This window comes from Saccostrea echinata, unplaced genomic scaffold, assembly GCF_033153115.1.
Source record: "Saccostrea echinata isolate AGI-Se365-2 ecotype Australia unplaced genomic scaffold, CSIRO_AGI_Sech_v1 ptg000054l, whole genome shotgun sequence".
NCBI lineage: Eukaryota > Metazoa > Mollusca > Bivalvia > Ostreida > Ostreidae > Saccostrea > Saccostrea echinata.
The window spans coordinates 17,060,995-17,083,159 of NW_026889803.1; the positions used below are offsets into that span (position 1 = coordinate 17,060,995).

General features: G+C 32.2%; 1 protein-coding gene across 2 annotated transcripts in view; it reads right to left on the bottom strand.

The window, feature by feature from the left end:
• Positions 1 to 7,066: 7,066 nt before the first annotated feature.
• Positions 7,067 to 22,165, bottom strand: part of LOC133172339 (lysophosphatidylcholine acyltransferase 2-like) — a 29,955-nt gene continuing 14,856 nt past the window's right edge. The window contains exons 3-13 of one of the 2 annotated variants that reach the window (XM_061307203.1): positions 21,797 to 22,017; positions 19,676 to 19,849; positions 19,179 to 19,237; positions 16,355 to 16,389; positions 16,062 to 16,116; positions 15,768 to 15,850; positions 13,606 to 13,731; positions 12,946 to 13,096; positions 11,486 to 11,584; positions 10,988 to 11,129; positions 7,067 to 9,180 (exon numbers count right to left, since the gene is read on the bottom strand). In XM_061307203.1, coding sequence (XP_061163187.1) covers positions 9,083 to 9,180; positions 10,988 to 11,129; positions 11,486 to 11,584; positions 12,946 to 13,096; positions 13,606 to 13,731; positions 15,768 to 15,850; positions 16,062 to 16,116; positions 16,355 to 16,389; positions 19,179 to 19,237; positions 19,676 to 19,849; positions 21,797 to 22,017 — 1,243 coding nt within the window. In that variant the 3' untranslated portion in view covers positions 7,067 to 9,082. The remainder of the gene's footprint in view (positions 9,181 to 10,987; positions 11,130 to 11,485; positions 11,585 to 12,945; positions 13,097 to 13,605; positions 13,732 to 15,767; positions 15,851 to 16,061; positions 16,117 to 16,354; positions 16,390 to 19,178; positions 19,238 to 19,675; positions 19,850 to 21,796; positions 22,018 to 22,165) is intronic. The other variant, XM_061307204.1, reaches the window with a different exon arrangement.

The window sequence follows — 22,165 nt, forward strand, 5'->3', positions numbered from 1 at the left end:
TACATCGAACTTGAAGATCAAAGTCATGGGGTAAAATATCATAATACAATTCGAAAGGTCTTGTCAAAAGTAATGCACATGTGAAAAAAAGCCCTGTCTCTTCCGGAGCATGAATGTAATTTACATGTAGGAATATGACAGCCCTATCTTCTCTCATTCAAAAGTTATAACAAATGAAAAGACTGTAGGTTAAACATAAAGGTCATGATCAAAAACTAAAGTATACAATAGGAAAGGTGTTGAAACAGGTAATGCACATGTGAAATGTAAATGCTATATCTTCTCTCAATCAAAAGTTATCAGCAATGTTATAATTTTTAAAAATTTCAAACCTCAAGATCAAGGTCATGGGGTTAAAATTTATAGTGCATTTGGAAAGGTCCTGTCACAGGTAATGTATACGTGTCAAATATGAATGTCCTATCATTTCTCAAAAGTTATAAGCAAGATAAAATTTCTGAAGAGTGAGTCAGACTTCAAAAAACCCTATCTTTTATCATTCAAAAGTTATGACAAATTTAAAGTAATGTAAAAATTTTGAAAAGTAGGTCAAACTTCAAGGTCGAGGTCATGGGATCAAAAATCATAGTATATTTGGAAAGGTCTTGACACGGGTACAGGTGATATATGAAAGCCCTATCTCTTCTTATTCAAGGGTTATGACCAAGGTTAAAGTTTTTTTGTGACAGACAGGCTGACAGAAGGACAGACTGATAGGCGAATGATATTTAATGTCCCCTAGCGATTGCGAAAGCGGGGGACAAATATATTGAAAAATAAAAAAAATCACAAAAAATAAAAGCTGTCTTGACCTTCTTTTGAGTTTAATTTTTGGATTGTCATGTTGATCTTTAGGTTGTCACAACTTCAGACACCAAGGCATATAAATTGATAACGCTTGATGATTCTGGTGATTATACTATGCAACGTATTAAGGTAAGAATCTATGTCACTATGACCCATTTTGGGTTAAAATACCAGAGTGAATCAATTGATAACAAGATGTGTTTGTGAAACAACTGATGCCCCCGTATGGCAACTTATAGCAAAGGTTAAACTTTATCAAACGCAAATCAAATATGTTGGTACCCAAAGTAAGGTCTTGTCTCGAGGAATATACCTGTGAAATATGAAAGCCCTAGCAGCAACCATTGAATAGATATAGAAAAGGTTAAAGTTTCTCAAAAGTAAGTCAAACATCAAGGTCAAATGATCAAAATTAATGGCGCCTTAGGAAAGGCCTTCTCACAAGAAATATACAGGTGAAATGTGAAAACTGAAGCATCAATCCTTCAAAAGTTATGACCAAGGTTTATGTTTTTCAAAAGTAGGTCAAACTCCAAAGTCAAGGTCAATGGATTACAATTGTTGGTATCCAATGTAAGGTCTTGTCACAAGGATTACATATGTGAAGTATGAAAGCCCTAGCACCAACAGTTCAAAAGTTATGACCAAGGTTAAAGTTTTCCAAAAGTAGGTCAAACTCCAAGGTCAAGGTCAAAGGGTCAAAGTTGTTGGTATCCAAAGGAAGGTCTTGTCACAAAGATTACATATGTGAAGTATGAAAGCCCTAGCACCAACGGTTCAAAAGTTATGACCAAGGTTAAAAAGTTTTCCAAAAGTAGGTCAAACTCCAAGGTCAAGGTAAAAGGGTCAAAGTTGTTGGTATTCTAAGGAAGGTCTTGTCACAAGGATTACATATGTGAAGTATGAAAGCTGAAGTACCAATCGTTCAAAAGTTATGGCCAATGTTAAAGTTTTTTTTTAAAGTAGGTCAAACTCCAAGGTCAAGGTCAAAGGGTCAAAGTTGTTGGTATCCAAAGGAAGGACTTGTCACAAGGATTACACATGTGAAGTATGAAAGCCTTAGCACCAATTGTTCAAAAGTTATGGCTAAGGTTAAAGTTGGATAAAATTTTGCAAAACTGGGTCAAACTTCAAGGTCAAGGTCAAAAGGTCAAATATGGTGGTACCCAAAGAAAGGTCTTGTCACAAGGAATATGAAAGCCATAGCTCCAACCTATCAAAAGTTATGGGCAATGTTAAAGTTTTTGCGGACAAACAGACAAACAGACAGACGGATGGACAGGGCAAAAACTATATACCCCCGAATCTTTGATACGGGGGCAAAAAATTGACAATTTAAGGCCACTGCAGAGTGTACTAAGAATAGCCATAGTAGCGGGCCTACTTTTGGGTAGACACACCCAGAGATGCATCAATAAACAAGTTTTGATGACTCTAGACCTGACTTAAGGTATGTCACTCGTCAGCTTTTTAGAAAAGTTCAGTCAGAACCCTTAGCTTCAAAACAGTTTATTACAATTCAATTTTTGTAACATATTTAAATTAAACAATGCAAATTATTCAACATTCAATGAAAAAACTGCTCAGAAATTAATAAAGAAGCAAGATTTATGAGGGACTATTTCTTGTGGTGGAAGGATATTTAGAAGAAAATTCTTCAAATCTCCACATTTGTTAAATCTAATGTCTTGGAACTATAGCCCCACATATTTTTACTTAGAGAAAATTTTCCTTTATGATATGCTAGGAATATTAAATATAGGTCTCAATTTATATTTTTAGAATAAATTTTATACATTCACTCAACAGACTTCGCCAAGAAATAAAGATATATTAAAAAAGTCGAAATAAAATTTACACCGTTTTTTGCCTGAAAATCGCAAATTTTGACCAATATCTCAAAATTTACATCACTGACCCCAACTTTTTCTTTCATAATTTTAAACAACAAGATACTTCCAACCGATCAGCACTTAAGTCATAAAAAGTTTGATACAAGAAAATATTTTATTGCCTATTTAGATATTTTATACCCCAGATATGATACTTTTTTAGTGCAAAAAGGTCACACAATAATTTATGCGCATTAATTTGCATGATTTGTTCAATGATAAATATCATTTAAACTATTTTACGTAAAATAAGATTATATTCATTGCCAATATTACATCTGATAAAATATGATAAAGATTAAAGTGATTAACCAAAGAGTTACAATTTAAGTGCAAAAAGGTCAACTTAATTGTACCCTAGTTCGGTAGGATGCACACTGACCCCCCATTTTCTTTGTGATTTTGAGTCATGCTATATGAGTACTTATTTAAAATATACTTCTCAAAAAATCCTTGATATAACTAATTTCACGAGTGACATACCTTAAGAATAATGCTAAGTCACAGTGACCTACTTTTGGGCCTACGCATCCCAAAGCCCAAAGACTCATTATCTGACACATATAATAAAATATATCCATTGCAATTTGGCTCTGAAGAAATAAGAAAGGGTTAGAGCTATTTTTTCTGTCGCCTGCAGAGTAGAGCGACACTGAGGGATAACTTTCACCGGCGTCTGTCTGTCTATCCATATGCCACACCTTACATCGTGATAACCTTAATAGATACGGAATTGACATTTTGCACATTTATTGCTTGGCACTATAGCTTTTGTAAAATACCATGGTTACCGACCTCATGACCTTTGACCTATTTTTCAAAATACTTTATATGTACATACAGAATATTTTTCACATTTAAGAGGTAAATCTATGATATTTAGCATGTGCAGTTTGTCATAAAATATTACGAAAAAAAAAAACAGTGTTAAAGTTCATATGACCTTTGACCTACTTTACAAAAATACTCTGGAAGGTTAATTCAACTTATTTGTTTTGATTTTTTAGGTGCAGAGTTTTGATAATTAGCATTTTATTCTACATCACGTTTATGAGCTCATGACACTGTATTTAGAAACTGTTATCTGTATGATATTCAGTTACCATACATACAATGAAAACATAAATCGGGATCGCTATGCAAAAATGGATGGTTGTAGACTGTCTATAAGACGTACTGAAATCTCTTTTAGAGGGTTGTTGGATTAAACACAGAATAAAATTAGCTTTGGGTTTGGGAATCATATTTATAACTCTAACACAGTCTTGCTATCCGTGGACTTTTCTGCAGGCAAATGCATGATCTGTAATGCTAGTAGCAAATAAATAGCTGACCACTCTTACATTTAATTGCATCTTTAATGATGCTATAAAGCAGGCAACATAAGTGTTTCTTGGAACTCTCTAGTTTCTAATTTTCTTTTTTTTTCAGGAGGCAAAGAGTGTGCAATACTATCCACTTCATTGTTTTACTCAGAGAAAATATGCTGCGTTCCTTTACCTGGTAAAACACTTCAATGTCTCTGCAGGCATTACAAAAATTTCAACAAGCAATTTTAAGATGAGCTTTTTATTTATCCAAAAAGTTGTTAACAGACATCACAGATCATAAAAGTCACACACAGACACAGGCACACTTATAGAAAACAAAAGAGATCATTTTTGCTAACGTACAGGAAGATTTGAAGAGTAAAGACATAACAATATTCAAAATGCCAAGACAGACCTGATGACCTTTGACCCTGAGGTACAAAAATTGAAGTTTAAACTGAGCCAGAAATATCAAATAAGGATCTAATATCACCAAAAAAAAAAAAAAATTAAAAAAAAAGAACAATGGTAAGTCATGGATGCCAAAAATGTTAAGTATTCAACAACATGAGATCTGATGACCTAAGGTATTGAAGATAAGACAATTTATATACATATACTTAAAAAACTGATTTCCCTTTTTTCATTTCAATGTTATTGAAAACAATGAAGGATAAAACAATTCAAATTTGAAGCTTTAAAAAAAAATACATGTATATGTGTATATATCTTATTCATACACCTTACAGTGTATTAAAATTCAACTTTTTTTTTTGAAAATGAAATGTATATTAACATTTCCTGTAAGTAAGTATTAAGTAAGAAAGTAATAATAGAAAGTTGGGGCAGGTAGGGCTTAACACTTAAGCTGATATTTGTCCAAGAGAACTATCATATCAAGTGGCCTGAGTCTAGATTATAGGGGAAAAACCCAGTAGAAATGAACACCATTTTATATATGATGTAGTATCATCAACTAATAGTAGGTAGCTCTTTACTACTTTTTTTATATTATCATTCAGACAGCTGAGGTTTTTCTCTGCCGTACTTTTTTGAATATTATTGATATCACTTGCTCTTCACAGAAATGTTGTACTTAAATCTGTATGAAACTATTAATATCACATATCTTTTTTCCTAGTGATCACACATACAATAAAATATATATACAACGATTTCTTCTTATAGCAACGTAGCTGACAAGTCACCATTAGCTGTGTTACAAAATATTCAAAATAGAAATTTCATTTACAATAAAATATAAGGTATAGAAACTATCACATCTTTCCCCACTCTATCAAAAATATTCACATTGCACAAACATCCCACAAAAAAGCACAGATTCCAACATGTATTTACATTTTTAAAACCATCTATGGTAAATGACTAGACCGATGAAAATATAGATTGGTACACACAGTACCATCTGTTGCATTTACAATTAAATATGTAAACTTTATAAGTATCAATTAAGTATCATAAGATCCTTTCAAAATGCAAAAAAAATACATTCTGATGAGAAAATCTAAACGAGAAAAATCATTTTACTACTGCTATCATTACTGAATATGATTCTTTGAAGCAAAAAAAACAACAAAAAAAACAAAAAAAACACGTATTTCTTTTACAATATCATTCACAGATACCTGACTGCAACTCGCCATTAATTCAGTACATAAGATATTCATTCATTCTATTTATACAAAAGTTATTAAGTACAGGTACACAGCAATGTCTTCTCATACAGTTATTTAAGAAAATAAATAATAGTTTAGAGTTAATATCCCATGTCTATGATGTCGTTTCCACCTCTAACATGCCAAACTCCTGAATGTCATATGAAAAAAAAGGAACATGAAAGCTTAAAGGGGGGGGGGGGGCTTCCACTCTCATATGCACAATGAGAAAACAATTATTCTGGAAAAAATAATGGAAATATGAGAGTTGATGAGATAGGAAATATAAAGCAATTGTTCTGTTTATCTTTTTGTTGTATATAATTTATATATATGTATCTTTGAAATGAGTATTAATCAATACTAATTAATATATAACGAAAACATCACTAAAGAAAGTACACTCTTAGCTGTAGTGTGTAAATATAAATTCAAAAAAACGTGAAAATACACAAGATTTTGCAAAAAAAGATTCATTGTGCAAGCAGTAAAACAGTCATTTTTGTTAAGGTATATATACAGGTAACTTTCGATACCTCGAAGTCCGCAGGACCGAGGAAAAACTTCGAGAGATCAAGAGTTCGAGTTTTCAAGAGTCCGGAATTTTCCGGGTTTGTTGACAGGTTTTAAAATTAGTCTTACTGGATATAATGATTTTCACGCAGTGATAACCTTTTACACGTGGTTTTTATAAAACAACGATATTTTTTCGTAATTTAGATGAATATTTCATTAAACTGAGTAAAGCAAAAAATGTATATCGTCATTTCATGTATATTTATTTAGTTTTGTAATACGGACATCATACTACGCATTCGTTACACGAAAACAACATGTTACAGCGTCGTACATGTATAGCATTGACTATTCTAAACATGATCATTGAACGCAGTTCTGCAAGTATTTTTCCAATAATAGTCGTCATATTGACATTGAGGCTGTTTCTGCTTTTTCATATTTCGTTTAACTTTGACACTGACTCGAAATAAAAATTAAATTAGTGTTTCGTCTTTTAATCAATTACTACTTTTCACTGACACCGCGTCTCTAAATTATCGTAATACAGTCGATGATAATTTTTTTAATAGCATATAGGTAAAAAAAAAAAGATTAATTATAAATCAATTATCACCTTGCAGCATAGTTTCACCTGAATAAACATCCCGTTCCTCAATTCCCGCGTCTTCTGCCTGGGGCCATTTAAATGTCCAGGTAAAGGTGCTAATTATATAACCTTGTATACACAATGCCACTTCGAGGTATCGAGGGTAAATTATAATAGAATATGCATAGCGGGACTGCATTTTGACTTCGAGGGATCAAGGGTTTCGAGAGATCAAGAGTTCGAGAAACCAAGAGTAAATTTGCTTAGTTATACAGGGGAATAATTTGGGACCGAAGATTCACTTCGAGCGATCAATAACTTCGAGAGATCGAAGTTCGAGCAATCAAGAGTTACCTGTATGTATATACCTTGCTTTTGCAAGCAACAAAAGCAATAAAATTCTTATGAAACACCATGCCCCCCAAGGCCACTACTAATTCTATTACCACTTCTTCTGGACCAGTCAAATAAATAATTGAAACGCCATTGTATATTAATGTCTTTTAGAACCTCTGTCTTAAAAGATATTTATGTTGGAATTACTGTATACAGGGAAATTTTCACCCCCCTGTTATTTTTGATTTATTCGCCTTCATCGCCAATGGGTGAATACAAAAACAAGACGAAGTCTACAGAGATTAGTAATTTCTCTTTTAATTCAACTGTTTTTGGGCCAATTTAAAACTGGGCAAAATTGTTTCCAAGATTATCAGGGCATAAATAGCATGGGGAAAAAGTAATCCTGTATATGGTATATCAGGAAAAAACTTTGAGCTTAGAGGACGGATGGACATATACTGGGGCAAACAGACAGGTCAGTTACTATATCCCTTGTTTATAAAAATTCAGATCAATCAACATATCCATCATATTTAGATGACAAAAGTTTGAAAACATATTATCTGCTTTAAATCAAGCATACTATATCCCCAGTAGAGGCATATTTTCCTATAAACTAGATACCCAACTAGATCAAATCTATGCTATATGTATATGGAAAATTGACTTCCTTTGTAAAATATACCATAATTTTCGGAAGATATATGAATGACAAATGGCTCATTTTTAGCAAAAAATCTATAAAATCTTTAGATTGATTTGGAGTAAAGGACAAGGCTAATTCCAATGTTTATCACTGATTCATATGCTCTATAATGTTTGGGGAGGCAGAAATCATTAATTTGTATTGTTGATACATATTAATATTAAAGATAAATTGATATCTTAATTACTTTTAATTGTTAAAAAGAATTATATCTCTTGTACTTTACTTCTTCAAAATTAATATCAATAATTCCATCTTGTCAATGCCTAATTCCGCTGACTCGATCCTTATAGAGTTTGAGCAACGATGAAAATTATTTACACTGTTGTTTTTTCTGAAGATATTCTCAGGATAGTTCATTTTCATAACCCAGAGTTTGTTTAAGCCGAATAATTCATTATCTGCCTTTTCAATGCATTTTCTGTCAAGGGCTTTACTAAAACTCAGGTAACTACATGTATATAGTATGTATGTTCATTTTAGTTAATTAATATTCCTTGATTTTTAAATACTTAGCTTCTAAATTTATTTCATACAAGCGTATTTACAGTCTGAATATCAAAACATGTTTAACAGCAAGTTATGTGATGTGCAACATTGATAACCTAATTTTGTTTGAGTGTATGTGATGTTTTTACTATCAAACTGAGATGACCCACTGATCAAATTTCATTTTTAATTGTAGCATGTAATTATGGATTCCTACTTTAGTCTGGAGACACACTTAAGTTTTTTGTACATGTTAATTTGTTAATAATTTTGAATGTACAACAGTATTTACACTGAATTCACATATAGAAATACTTTCCTTTTCTTCTACCATATTTTTTTTTTTTGCCGACATTCTGAAATGCTGTAAATGTGGCAAAATTCTGAATTGAAATTTATAGGTTTTTATTAAAACAAACTTTGGGCAAATTTCTAAACCTGAGCATTAGAAAGGCTGATCCAGTAAATAGGACATGACCAGCACATCTGAGAGAAAAATATCAACCTATCTTCCAGAAATTATGGTATATGTATATATTAAAATAAAAACATATTTTAAAGAAATTAAAACCCATGACTATGTCATAGAGATAACCCCCAAATTAAACAGACAACAATAATACTGTCATAACAAAAACCAAGACAAACTAAAACAGACACAACTAAGCACCAGCATCACTGACAATGATGTCACTTCCTGTTCTATCACTGCACATGCTCATTTGGTACATGCTAAGCTGCTGCCTCCTGGGCAGTTTTCATTCCTGTTTCTGATGACCATTGGTTTTTGCATCCTGGTAGGTCTTGAACAACTTTGCATATTCTGGCTTCTTCATGGCATGCTGGGAAAACTCATCTGGTAAAAATAAATTATCAAAAGAAATTTAATGAACATCAATAAAATAACTTTAATGAACATTTCAATACTTCATATGACTTGGAACAAATTCCATAAAATTACCGGTAGGTGGTAAAAATGATATTCCACTTTCTTTCATACTATCAGATCAAACGCTACCCTGGGTTGTTGTTCCTTTCACTAACATAAATTTTGTCAACATCTCAGATTTAAATATTCCCTAGAAATAACTCTTAGTTTTAAATTCATTTCTTTAATAATGTCCATTCTATCTGAGGTAAACAAAAACAATCAACAAAAGTTTTTGCATTTAAATACACATTACATTTTAGATCAATGTGTTCAAGTTTATTTAGTAACTTTGTTCATATCTATCAATTTAGTCATTTGACTTGAGGTGCTGACAAAAGCGTTTGTGAGTGAAAGGAATGACTTCTCTGGGTAAAGATTCCAATCACATGTAAAAGCAGTTATGAACATACATAAAGGTCCCATATTATTTAATACAACTGGACTTCAGTATCCTGAACATCGATATCTCGAATACCATGGATATGTTGAAGTCATTTGAAAGTCCCAAACTATTTTTTCTCTATGTTTTTTTACCCTCAATATCTTGAACCTTTGGATAACTCTCAGTTTTTTCCTCAATCCCATCTAGTTCAAGATAGCGAGGTTTGACTGTAGTTGATGCCTTCTTCCTTCAAATTTTTTTCTTACAATATGAGGTATTAAGTACACGTTAATTTCATAGGCCAAATATCTTTGGATTGTTCTTTTTAAAATATTTTTCTGCAGGGAATAGTTCGACTGAAAGCATTCATTTTCACTAGTTCCGTAATTATATCAAATGCTGCAGTAGCAATAACTAGAAATTAATGTGCTTTGAGAGTATTTGTTTTTATTGTCCAGTGGGAGGGTAAAATGCAATTGTAATTCAAAATAATTAAGGAAAAGACAGAATTTAAAATAATCTAACAGTTGAATGCTGTACTCTCTAAATATAGAAAAAAACAACAGTAACACAAGAAATACAAACTAGTAACTTTAAACAGATACTGTATATTGCATGGATTTTCATTCAATTCATGTTTAAATTTTTGCTCAATTTTGAGAATGATGACTTTTTGTCCTTATTCTGCATATATATTATCACAAAAATGATTTTAACCACATTAATAAATTCATGATTATATCCAACCACAAAACAGTAAGAAGAAAAAATGAGGTGAAAATAGAGCTATATACAGCATTTTGTCTTTTAAGGAATTGAAGAAAATTTGAAACACACAATAGACCAATATCATCGTCAAATTCATTGTTTGTCAATTCTATGTGTTTCTTTAAAACAGGTAAATATTCTGGTCTCTCCGCTACATATTTCTTGAACTCATCTGAAAGGGGACATTACTATGTAAGAGTAACATATCCACAAACACATGTATCATACACCATGTAATTCTATTCATTGGTACAACATTATATGCACAGTTTTTTTTTTTTTAATAAAAACCCTCAACTTCCATTAGGAATATTGTCAATGGGGAAATTATTTTTTATGTAGCTTTTATCTTGATTTTACCTACACACTCTTATTAACTACTTATGTGATGATGAAGACTGAATGACTTTACATAAATGTATAAATGTAGAGATATAATTAAAATAGTGTCCTTTGCCAACAATTTCTCCTACTATTAGTTTCATCACTTTGAAATAATCATGAATGTATTAGTTCGTATTATTGTATTTCATGACTAGACAAAAATCTGAAGAAAATAATGTGAAGAAAAAACTGCCATACCAAAGCAGATTTTGCCATCTTGATTCACGTCAACCTCATCAAACAGAGCATCCGAGTCAAGCCCATCCATGTTGAAAGCATTATGCAGAATTTGTCCAAGCTCTGGCTTGGTAATGTATCCTTTGTTTCCCTCATCAAAAAGCTGTTTTAGGCAGAAAGTGAAAATAAATGGAAAATAACCAAAATCGGTCAAAGTAGATTTGTTTAAATAGCACAAAATACTTGTACATGTATATCTTTAATTAAATTTGGGAGATGAAATTGCTGCAAACTTGCAATGTTTATGACTTATTACACTTAAGACTAAAGAATTTTACATTCCTCCTCGTCAGGGATATAATAAAATACTTTTACTACCTGTGCCTTGGCCAACCTCTGAATTTTATGTTTTTAATGAATAATGAACATTCAAAAAAAAAAAAACCCAATTATGTCATAAAATATATCCTCATTTTATGCATGTAGAAAACCTGTTCTTCCTACACTGATTTTTTTTACCTGGAATGCGAATTGAATGGTTTCCTCTGTGTTTTCAGGAGAGGATACTAGAGACAGCCCTATTGCGTACTCCCTGAAGTCGATTGTTCCTGATCCATCCTGTAATTAATCGTAACAATCATTCTGTCATTTACTGAACATAAACTTTATATATAGACTCCTTTTCTTAAAGTATTGAAGCACTAATTATCATATCTTATTTCCATCATATTCATATTTTTCCAGAGAGAGAGAGATAAAGAAGGAGAATACTGACACATTCTGAAATAGGTTACATTGGAAATTTCAAGTAACATGAATAAATTTCATCCTATTTTGACATCATACATGTATGTCTTCCATACCAATAATACTGAACTAATCATGAATAAATTATTTTAACGTCACAAATTAAGAAAACTTCACAATAACATATTCATCCTAAAAAAAAACTTACATATTTGTTCAAACATTTCAACAGCATATAGGTAATTATTCATTTACCATTTTTAAGGAAAGGTTTGAAAGACAATATCAAGTAATTGGGATGTTTGTGAATACTGAATTTTTTCGTTTTTCAGCCATATTCAACACTATATTTCTATAACTCATTACCATATACACTTTTCATATAGTTTCTTTTATTTCTTTTTTTGGTAGGATAAAAACATCTATCAGAGCTTGGAATGTTCGTGAATACTGAATTTTTTCGTTTTTCAGCCATATTCAACTATATTTCTATAACTCATTACCGTATACACTTTTTGTATAGTTTCTTTCATTTCTTTCTCTTTTTTTTTTTGGTAGGATAAAAACATCTATCAGAGCTATGCTTGAAATGAATAAAGAAAAATAACTCTCTAATATGCAATTTACAGTCACTTTCGTGGTTTTCCCTACAGTCACTTTCATGGTTGTCCCATATTATAAAGATGCAATTGAAAATGTGTGTGTATAATACCTCACATATATCACTTCTAAAGAATACCATATTTTTTCTGTTCAAAATAATTGTTTAAATATTTAATTTTAATTTAGATTCAAACATTCATAAAAGAAACTCCTCTTACAAAAGATATACATATACTTCATCTTAGTTGCCATGCTTTTGAAAGTCACATTCTATATTTGCACATTGGTTTCAGTAAACAATTTACTTCAGTACTTTAGTCCTCTAAAGTTTTATATATTACATGTATCCATGATAGGCTACATATGTAAAATATACATGTACATGTACAAGCATGGATTTTAGGGGTTGGAATAATGGACATGGAGGTGGAGGGGGAATTTAGTGCTTGACAGTCTTTCTTCAATTCTTACAAGTGCAATTCTTTGCTTGAAGAAATAACGGTGTACCTACCAAAGTGCCTTGAAAAATCTATGAATATAAAAGCATTCCAAGCTACTTTTCTGACCATTTTTTTTTGCCATAAGTAAATCAAATCTGCATCACTGAAAATCATTTTTTTTCTACTTACCCGATCATAAAGTGAGAAGACTTCTTCCAGTGCATCAGACTTAGGCAAACGTAGATAATTTGCAAATTCTTCGTATGTAATCTTTCCATCACTGTTCTTGGCAATAGCATAAAATCTATCTAACAGTTCACTGGCTGCATCAAAATTCAACCTTAAAAACAAGAGACCAATTCACAGTTGATTAACATCACATTATACTTTGCTTCTGTAAGTTCTTACTAATAGTTTATGATTGATTTATTTTATACTGTGAAATTATTGATCGTGGGGGATCAATGTTTGAAGATTTTGTGGGTCAACCTTAACCACAAATTTACATCCCCCTAATCTACTTATCAGTTCATTGAATCTTCTGTATATACAAGTTTACTCATGAAAAAACAATCTGAGATGGTTACCCATGAACTTTGACCAAAAATTACAATGATTCCACAGTATTCATTGGAGGCCTAGAAAAATTAACATCTGGATCTCCTTGCAAAAAAGCTTACTCATGCAAAAAGCTCACTAATTGTTAACTGGCAGTATTTTTGAGTTTATGAACAGTTTAGATAATGGTTAATAGGTGGGTCGATGTTGTAAAATAAACAATTATCAGAACTTAGTCTGTGATTGCAACCTCTCTTTTCTTTAAAGGTTATTTGAGTGACGAAATCATACCCTAGTTTTTTGTTTAACTTCATAAACTCGACAAGTCCTGCAGCTTTGGGGAGCTTGAGTTTGGCTGCTTTCTGCATCAATCTGCAGTCATCATAGGAATGATCAGTGACAGGGATAGCAAGGGCTCTGAAAAAAGGAGGCAGAAACATTATCTACTATCAACAAATCAAATTCCAATGCCTTTGATGCTGACTTTAATTTGGTTACTCAAACATATAAAATAAAGAAAGGATTTATAATTCCACTGCCAGACCTTTTCAAGTATCCTATTTGGCCGAATATAATACGCAATATTTACATTTGCTATGTTTTTCTACTAAGCCAACTGTGCAATTGATTTGAAGTTCATTTTTGTGTATACTCACGCGTAGAAATATACACGGTGAAACTCGTGGTAAAGTGACGTCACAATGAGGCTACAGAGACATTAATAAAAATGTAACGATATAGGGCAGCAAGAAATTCAAATATTGAGCATAAAATTGTTGCTTTTGAACTTGTAAAATGTAAATATAAGGAATGTTTTTCAGTTTAGTGTGAATTATTGGTGTGTAAATCACACAGACTTGCACGTAGGCATATTTTTCATGAAGCGCTAGCGCGCTTCATGAAATATGCCTACGTGACAAGTCTGTGTGATTTACACACCAATAACTCACACAAAACTAAAAACATTCCTTAATTGGTGTAAAATATGCACCCCCCTTTTTGAGCCTGAAACTAGGGGAAAAAACGCAGTTCGGTTGTATTATACGCAGCAGAAAATTTTACCAAGCGGTGTTCTGAACTTTTGAAAATCGCGGTAATTTGCTATGAAAATGGCGCGGATATAAAGTGCCGAAAATTTACAGAACACAGTATTTTATTCAAATGTGTTTTTATTTCTTAATGTTGACTTTCCATATCGCGGCAATCTGGAGGAAATAATTTATTTTAACAAAGCACGAGATAATATTGCATTAAAGTATTAACAGAGTTTATTATTAATTTTTTTAGCACACGGTGATATTGAAATTATACGTCGCCGTATACTAACTATTCTTTGTGGAAATAATTTTATTTCAACAAAGCACGAGATATTGTTGCAAGTTTAACAGTTGTCATATTTATTTTTAGTTTAAGGTAATCATATTGAAAATTATGTATATTTAACAGGGCAAGCGATATTTCAACATCAAAGTATTCATAGACTACGATTTTCCTCTTTTGAACTTGAAATTAATTAATTAAATAAAAGCTGATGTTATAAAATCAAAATTTAACAAGCTTTTAAAAATAGTAGTTATCAACACACCTCCAAAGCTGTGAAAAATGATCAGTGCTCTAACTGTAAAAACAATGCTTTGGAGTCGGTAAACAATTTAATTGCCTGGAGGGGTGTTGAGGGGTAATTATCAAGTGTCAAGCGCATGTGTTCACAACGTTGGCTTCCATTCATTGGGACGTATAGAGGGGTGTTTATAATGAAATGAATTTTCACTGAGTTATTTAAAACCTAAAATAAATTTTTTTGTATTGTATTTCATTAAAAAATGACATTACTTTTTTAACCGAGTGTCTGACTGATTAGGTACATGTGTACTATGATTACGGAAGCACGTGGCAAAGGAATGTGTGAACACCTATAAATAACATCCGATGAACATGTAGCTCAAATTAATTTTAACTTGCTTTTAAATTTAATTTAACTATCAAAAGGTTATAAATATAACATTTTAACAAGCCTACATTCCAACAATAACTTTCTGAAGTTTTAAATACGGCGATAAACAGCAAGAAATTGCCTAAGTCTCCAGGTAATACTACGGTATGTGCGTATGATAGCCGTGTTTCACATGAAAGAAAAACCTATCAAAATCCCATTGTGGTGTAAAATACGCACCCCTTTCTCACAAAAAATTATTTTGGGAAAAAAGTGCGTATTATATTCAGCCAAATACGGTACAAATATTTTGCATAATTTTATTGGCCCTATACCACAGTGTTCATGTTTTATCTTTGGGTTTATTATTTTAAAGAGGGAATAGAATTTTTGAGGGAAGCAAGAGAGTTTTCCACTATAGTTGCTACTGTGGCTATAGATTCCATCCAAAATCAGTTCCACTGCAGGGTTGGTTAAGCTTTTCTCTGTATCAAATATTTGAACTAGGCCAACTACTCACTCTGCCATTGTCGCCCTGACATTGGCTGCAAATAATGCAGCATCCTTCTTTTCTTCTTCGGATGGAGTATACACAGGTAAAAACTACAGGTAGAGAACATAGAGATACAACAATAAAAACACACTCCTCTTGAACCAAACAATTATATTCAAGTAAGTCCCAATTACATGTACACTCCTTCTCCACTTAAAGTTTGGACTCTAATAATTACATGTATGGTATACTATTTCAATATTTATATAGAGGGCAGGCAAAATATAGAAATTTTATTAGAATCACTCTTTAGATACTAACCTCAATTTCACACTTTGTGTGAAACTGACACAATGTGTACCATAACAAGGCAAAGCTGGAAAAGAGAAAAAGAAAAATGTGAACTTCACCATATTATTCAATTAGTTTACAAGTCACTGAATTCATATATACAATAACAAAGGAGAAAGTCATGCTTCAAAGTCTTCCCTTCTTATCAGCATGACAAATCCATATGAAATATTCATTGTTCAACCGCTTAATTTTTTTCGAAGAAAAAATAAGATGAAAATTTTGTTTTAAGAAGTACAATTATTTTTTAAATTGAAACTTACGCCCCAGGCCCTTCCCATGTCCATGTCACAGTGTCCTGAAATGCAAAAAAAAGTCTAGAATAACTCCTGAAAACATATATTATACATAAGTAAGTTAAATAATGCACCTGCACTACTAAGAGTCCTTTAGATTTTACATGTCTCTGGCTGCATGCTCAAGGTATCTTTAACTACTTAAAACCAAGTAACCTCATCATTTATCCACCTTAGATTAATACATAGAAAAAAGAAATAAATATCATATCTTTTAGATCTGATTTTGTAAATGTTATACATTATAATAGAGACATCTATTAAACCAGAAGTCTCTGATGAGACTGTAGCTCTACTGGTCTGTTTGTATAACAAAAGAAAAGTAGCACTTGGATTAGAAACATTGCAACATGCAACAATAAATAGAATTATGTATCTTAATGTAGTCTACTTTTGAGACAAGTTATATTGAAATCAAATGAAAACTAGGAGTAGTAGCGTTTTGAAAGTATTTCACGGAAATTTCTATTTTTAGTACCGGTAACCATGACAACACCACTCACCCAAATAAAAAAAAAACAGAAATACATATTATGTATCGTAGTGTATTCTAACTGTGTGCCAAATTAGATTGAAATCAGACCAAAATTGTAGGAGGAGTAACGTTTTAAAGGAATTTCACAGAAATTTCTATTTTAAGTAACCATGGCAACACTGTTCATCGAATTCAAAAACCAATGCAATAAATTATGTATCTTAGTATAGTCTTCTTGTATGCCTAATTATATTAGAAGCAGACTAAAACTGTAGCAGGAGTAGTGTTTTAAAGGAATTTCACAGAAATTTCTATTTTTAGTAACCATGGCAACACCATCCATCGAAATCAAAAACCGATGCACTAAATTATGTATCTTAGTGTAGTCTACTTGTGTGCCAAGTTATATTGAAATTGGACCAAAACTGTAGGAGGAGTAGCGTTTTAAAGGAATTTCACAGATATTTCTATTTTTAGTAACCATGGCAACACCGTCCATCAAAATCAAAAACCGATGCACTAAATTATGTATCTTAGTGTAGTCTACTTGTGTGCCAAGTTATATTGAAATCGGACCAAAACTGTAGGAGGAGTAGCGTTTTAAAGAAATTTCACAGAAATTTCTATTTTTAGTAACCATGGCAACACCGTCCATCGAAATCAAAAACTGATGCACTAAATTATGTATCTTAGTGTAGTCTACTTGTGTGCCAAGTTATATTGAAATCGGACCAAAACTGTAGGAGGAGTAGCGTTTTAAAGGAATTTCACAGAAATTTCTATTTTTAGTAACCATGGCAACACTGTCCATCGAAATCAAAAACCGATGCACTAAATTATGTATCTTAGTGTAGTCTACTTGTGTGCCAAGTTATATTGAAATCGGACCAAAACTGTAGGAGGAGTAGCGTTTTGAAGGAATTTCACAGAAATTTCTATTTTTAGTAACCATGGCAACACCGTCCATCGAAATCAAAAACCGATGCACTAAATTATGTATCTTAGTGTAGTCTACTTGTGTGCCAAGTTATATTGAAATCGGACCAAAACTGTAGGAGGAGTAGCGTTTTAAAGGAATTTCACAGATATTTCTATTTTTAGTAACCATGACAACACCGTCCATCGAAATCAAAAACCGATGCACTAAATTATGTATCTTAGTGTAGTCTACTTGTGTGCCAAGTTATATTGAAATCGGACCATATCTGTAGGAGGAGTAGCGTTTTAAAGAAATTTCACAGAAATTTCTATTTTTAGTAACCATGGCAACACCGTCCATCGAAATCAAAAACTGATGCACTAAATTATGTATCTTAGTGTAGTCTACTTGTGTGCCAAGTTATATTGAAATCGGACCAAAACTGTAGGAGGAGTAGCGTTTTAAAGGAATTTCACAGAAATTTCTATTTTTAGTAACCATGGCAACACTGTCCATCGAAATCAAAAACCGATGCACTAAATTATGTATCTTAGTGTAGTCTACTTGTGTGCCAAGTTATATTGAAATCGGACCAAAACTGTAGGAGGAGTAGCGTTTTGAAGGAATTTCACAGAAATTTCTATTTTTAGTAACCATGGCAACACCGTCCATCGAAATCAAAAACCGATGCACTAAATTATGTATCTTAGTGTAGTCTACTTGTGTGCCAAGTTATATTGAAATCGGACCAAAACTGTAGGAGGAGTAGCGTTTTAAAGGAATTTCACAGAAATTTCTATTTTTAGTAACCATGACAACACCGTCCATCGAAATCAAAAACCGATGCACTAAATTATGTATCTTAGTGTAGTCTACTTGTGTGCCAAGTTATATTGAAATCGGACCATATCTGTAGGAGGAGTAGCGTTTTAAAGGAATTTCACAGAAATTTCTATTTTTAGTAACCATGACAACACCGTCCATCGAAATCAAAAACCGATGCACTAAATTATGTATCTTAGTGTAGTCCACTTGTGTGCCAAGTTATATTGAAATCAGACCAAAACTGTAGGAGGAGTAGCGTTTTAAAGAAATTTCACAGATATTTCTATTTTTAGTAACCATGGCAACACCGTCCATCGAAATCAAAAACCGATGCACTAAATTATGTATCTTAGTGTAGTCTACTTGTGTGCCAAGTTATATTGAAATCGGACCATAACTGTAGGAGGAGTAGCGTTTTGAAAAATTGTTTACAGACAGACGGACAGACAGACAGACAGACAGACGGACGGACGACGGACACCTTACTATCGCATAAGCTCTTCTGGTCTCTGACCAGTAGAGCTAAAAATGCACAGTGGAGTTCTAACATTTTGGATTAAAATAAAACTTACAAACTGGTTTGGGTATCGTATACATATAGGCTGCACAGGGGAGCCTGGATAAAAAGCACCTATAATGCACACCAAAAAAATAACATTTAATATAGTAACTGAAAAGAGTATTTACTGAGAAAAACATAGACCACCAGAACATGGCTGCTGCGAGTACGATGTAATGTAAATGCTTTTTTACTCAATGATTCATTTAGTACTTCATTAATTAACAAATAAAGCCACATACTGTATGGGCAGAGCTTGATATCTCAAACACGAGGTAACTGTGAAATATCCAAGAGTTAAGTATATCAAAGTTTAGATTTGTATTCATTTATAATCAAATCATGTTCACCAACTCACTTCAACATACCTCATACATTCAACATATTAATGGTCTAAATACTGAAGTTTAACTGTATGCTACAATTGAACAATTAGTGTCATAATACACTAGTTTGTAAAACTAATATTGTGATTCCTTCCACGTTTTCCTTCTCCTACAAGTGTCTTACCAGATTTAAAATTAATAAGGCAACTTCTATTTGTACATGTTCCCTCAGGGAAGATGATGATTTGGGGCCACTTTCCCCCAGAATGAGCTCTTCTGTGAATTTCCTTGATTGTGTTGGTTCTGGAATTGGGATCCTCTCTTTTGACTAGCACTGGCTGTGTATACTCTATGAGAGCTAATTAGATACAAATATAATTATATAAAACATACTTTTGTTATTGCATGAAAGGATATTTGAACTGCATACATATTGTTTACTATGATTGCAATAAACATCAATAATTTGACTTCTTTTGACTTCTAAAAGAGGTATTTGTCTCACTGATGATGTTAAAAACCTAGCAATTACTTGCAATCATTATCTGTAACCATTAACAACAAAACATTTTCACTGAGAAAAATAATAACAGCATTAGTTAGTAACAAAATTTGGCTCTCCAGACACAATTTGATTCACTTCAAGAAAACACATTTCTTCATAAGACTGTCATATATGATTTTTGTTCTCAGTACCATATAAACATGTTAAAGCATCCCCCTATATTTTTATCATTTACAATTAACAATCAATTTAAGTGTGTGTAAAATACTATAGTAACAATGCTACTGGAAGGGTTTAAATACTTCATCATGAACAAGCTTAGACTTGTTCACAAGCTCCTGATTTTAAGTTTCATCTCTGAAATATTATTAAAATTAAAATGGATTTCCATGTTCTTTGTCCCTTCCCAGCATGCATTCCCCAAATCAGTAACTATGAATACAGGTGCAGGGCTATAGTGTTACATGACATGCTATTTCCTTTACAAACAACAACCATGCAGGGTTATTTGATTTTCCTATGGGGCCTGGAGGTTAATCTACCAAGCATTTCTAAACCCTGGTCTCTCTACATGTAAAATGGCAAAAAAAAACAAACAAACCAAAAAACCAAAAAACAAAACAATAAAATTGCATCTTTTTGAAGCTCTGGCCTACTTAACAACCTCCATGAATAAGAATAGGATGGTAAACAAAATCTTGGGGATGGGGGGGGGGGGGGGTTCAATTAGCCATGGTATTTTATGTCTAATTAGTGTCCAAGAAATTGAAAATACTTTTTTTGAAAAAATTATGTGGATATGTTTATAAATTATATGTACTTCACAATGACTATCCTAGGAGGAAATTTTTTTAAACTCAATTTCAAAATTCTAGATGCAGGGTCTAAAACCAAGCTAGCTTTACATTCACTCTAAGGTTATATAAACCTTTATTATTATTCTTTTGTTTAATTTCTTTAAAACTTACTTAAGGAAGATCAGTGTAGTGTACTAAAATTACATTTCCTTTCAACATTAACATCCTCAAGTTACATGGATAAGGTAACCTCAAGTGAACCAAGAGTTTGATGATCTTCTCACATTCCGTTAATGTTACCCATTATAAATCAACAGGATATAACCCAATGAGCTATCTTTTAACTGTAAAGGAAAACCTACCATATTGCTAACTACCTAATCCTCATAAGTTTCCTGTGAAACACAGTGTACATAAAAACACAAAATTAAATATATACGTAAAAGACCCAGATATACTAAGTTGCCTACTCCCCCCCCCCCCCCCCATCAAGTACTTAGGTTATACCGGCATATCAAAAGAGAATACACTATGAATACAACATTCAGAATTAGGTACAGTATTTCTCTTCACTAAATTCAAGGGATGCAAGTCCATGTAATACATAGCATTGTCAAGATGGCTTATCCTAATTTAAGAGTTTTGAGTTTCCATGTTCTTGGGTAATTCAAATTTCAAGCTTAAGTACATCTTGGGCTATATATATAATGTTAAAGTACCATATAATTATGTCCCAGTAATACAATGTGCAGATTATTTAAACCTGAATGTATAATATTGAGTTTATATGCTACTGGAGAGTATACTGTCAATATAAATTTGTGTCATTGTATTATTTGTAATTCAACTGGAAAATTTTTAATCAAACTAAGTAAACTGAGTGATAAAAACATCTTAAAACTTCTTAAATATCACAAACTCTCCAAAACAGAGTTAAATATTTGGTTAAACATGCAATAAACACATTAGATTTTTTAATTCACCACAGAACGGCAATACGTACTTCCCACTAAGAAAAGGGAGGAGATTTCCTTCTTAGACACCACTGATGGAAATTCCGAACAATAAAATAATACAAGACTATCGAAAAAACTGGAATGGGGGGCCACTATCAGGAGGGGTGCTTCCTTGGCGGTTGATGGTTGACCTTTAATCTTAACGTTATGGAAACTTGAACAAAATATACCAGCTCTCCCCACCATTATCATTGGTCTCATCAAGAACCTGATCAAAAAGGACAAGAAAAAGTACAATATCTATTTAACATGCAAGAGCAAACATAGTTGAGAATAAGAATCATCTTTTCTATTTTCATTTTTTTTGTCTCCATCTTAAAATTATGACATAACATTAATAAAAACATTAATCTTTT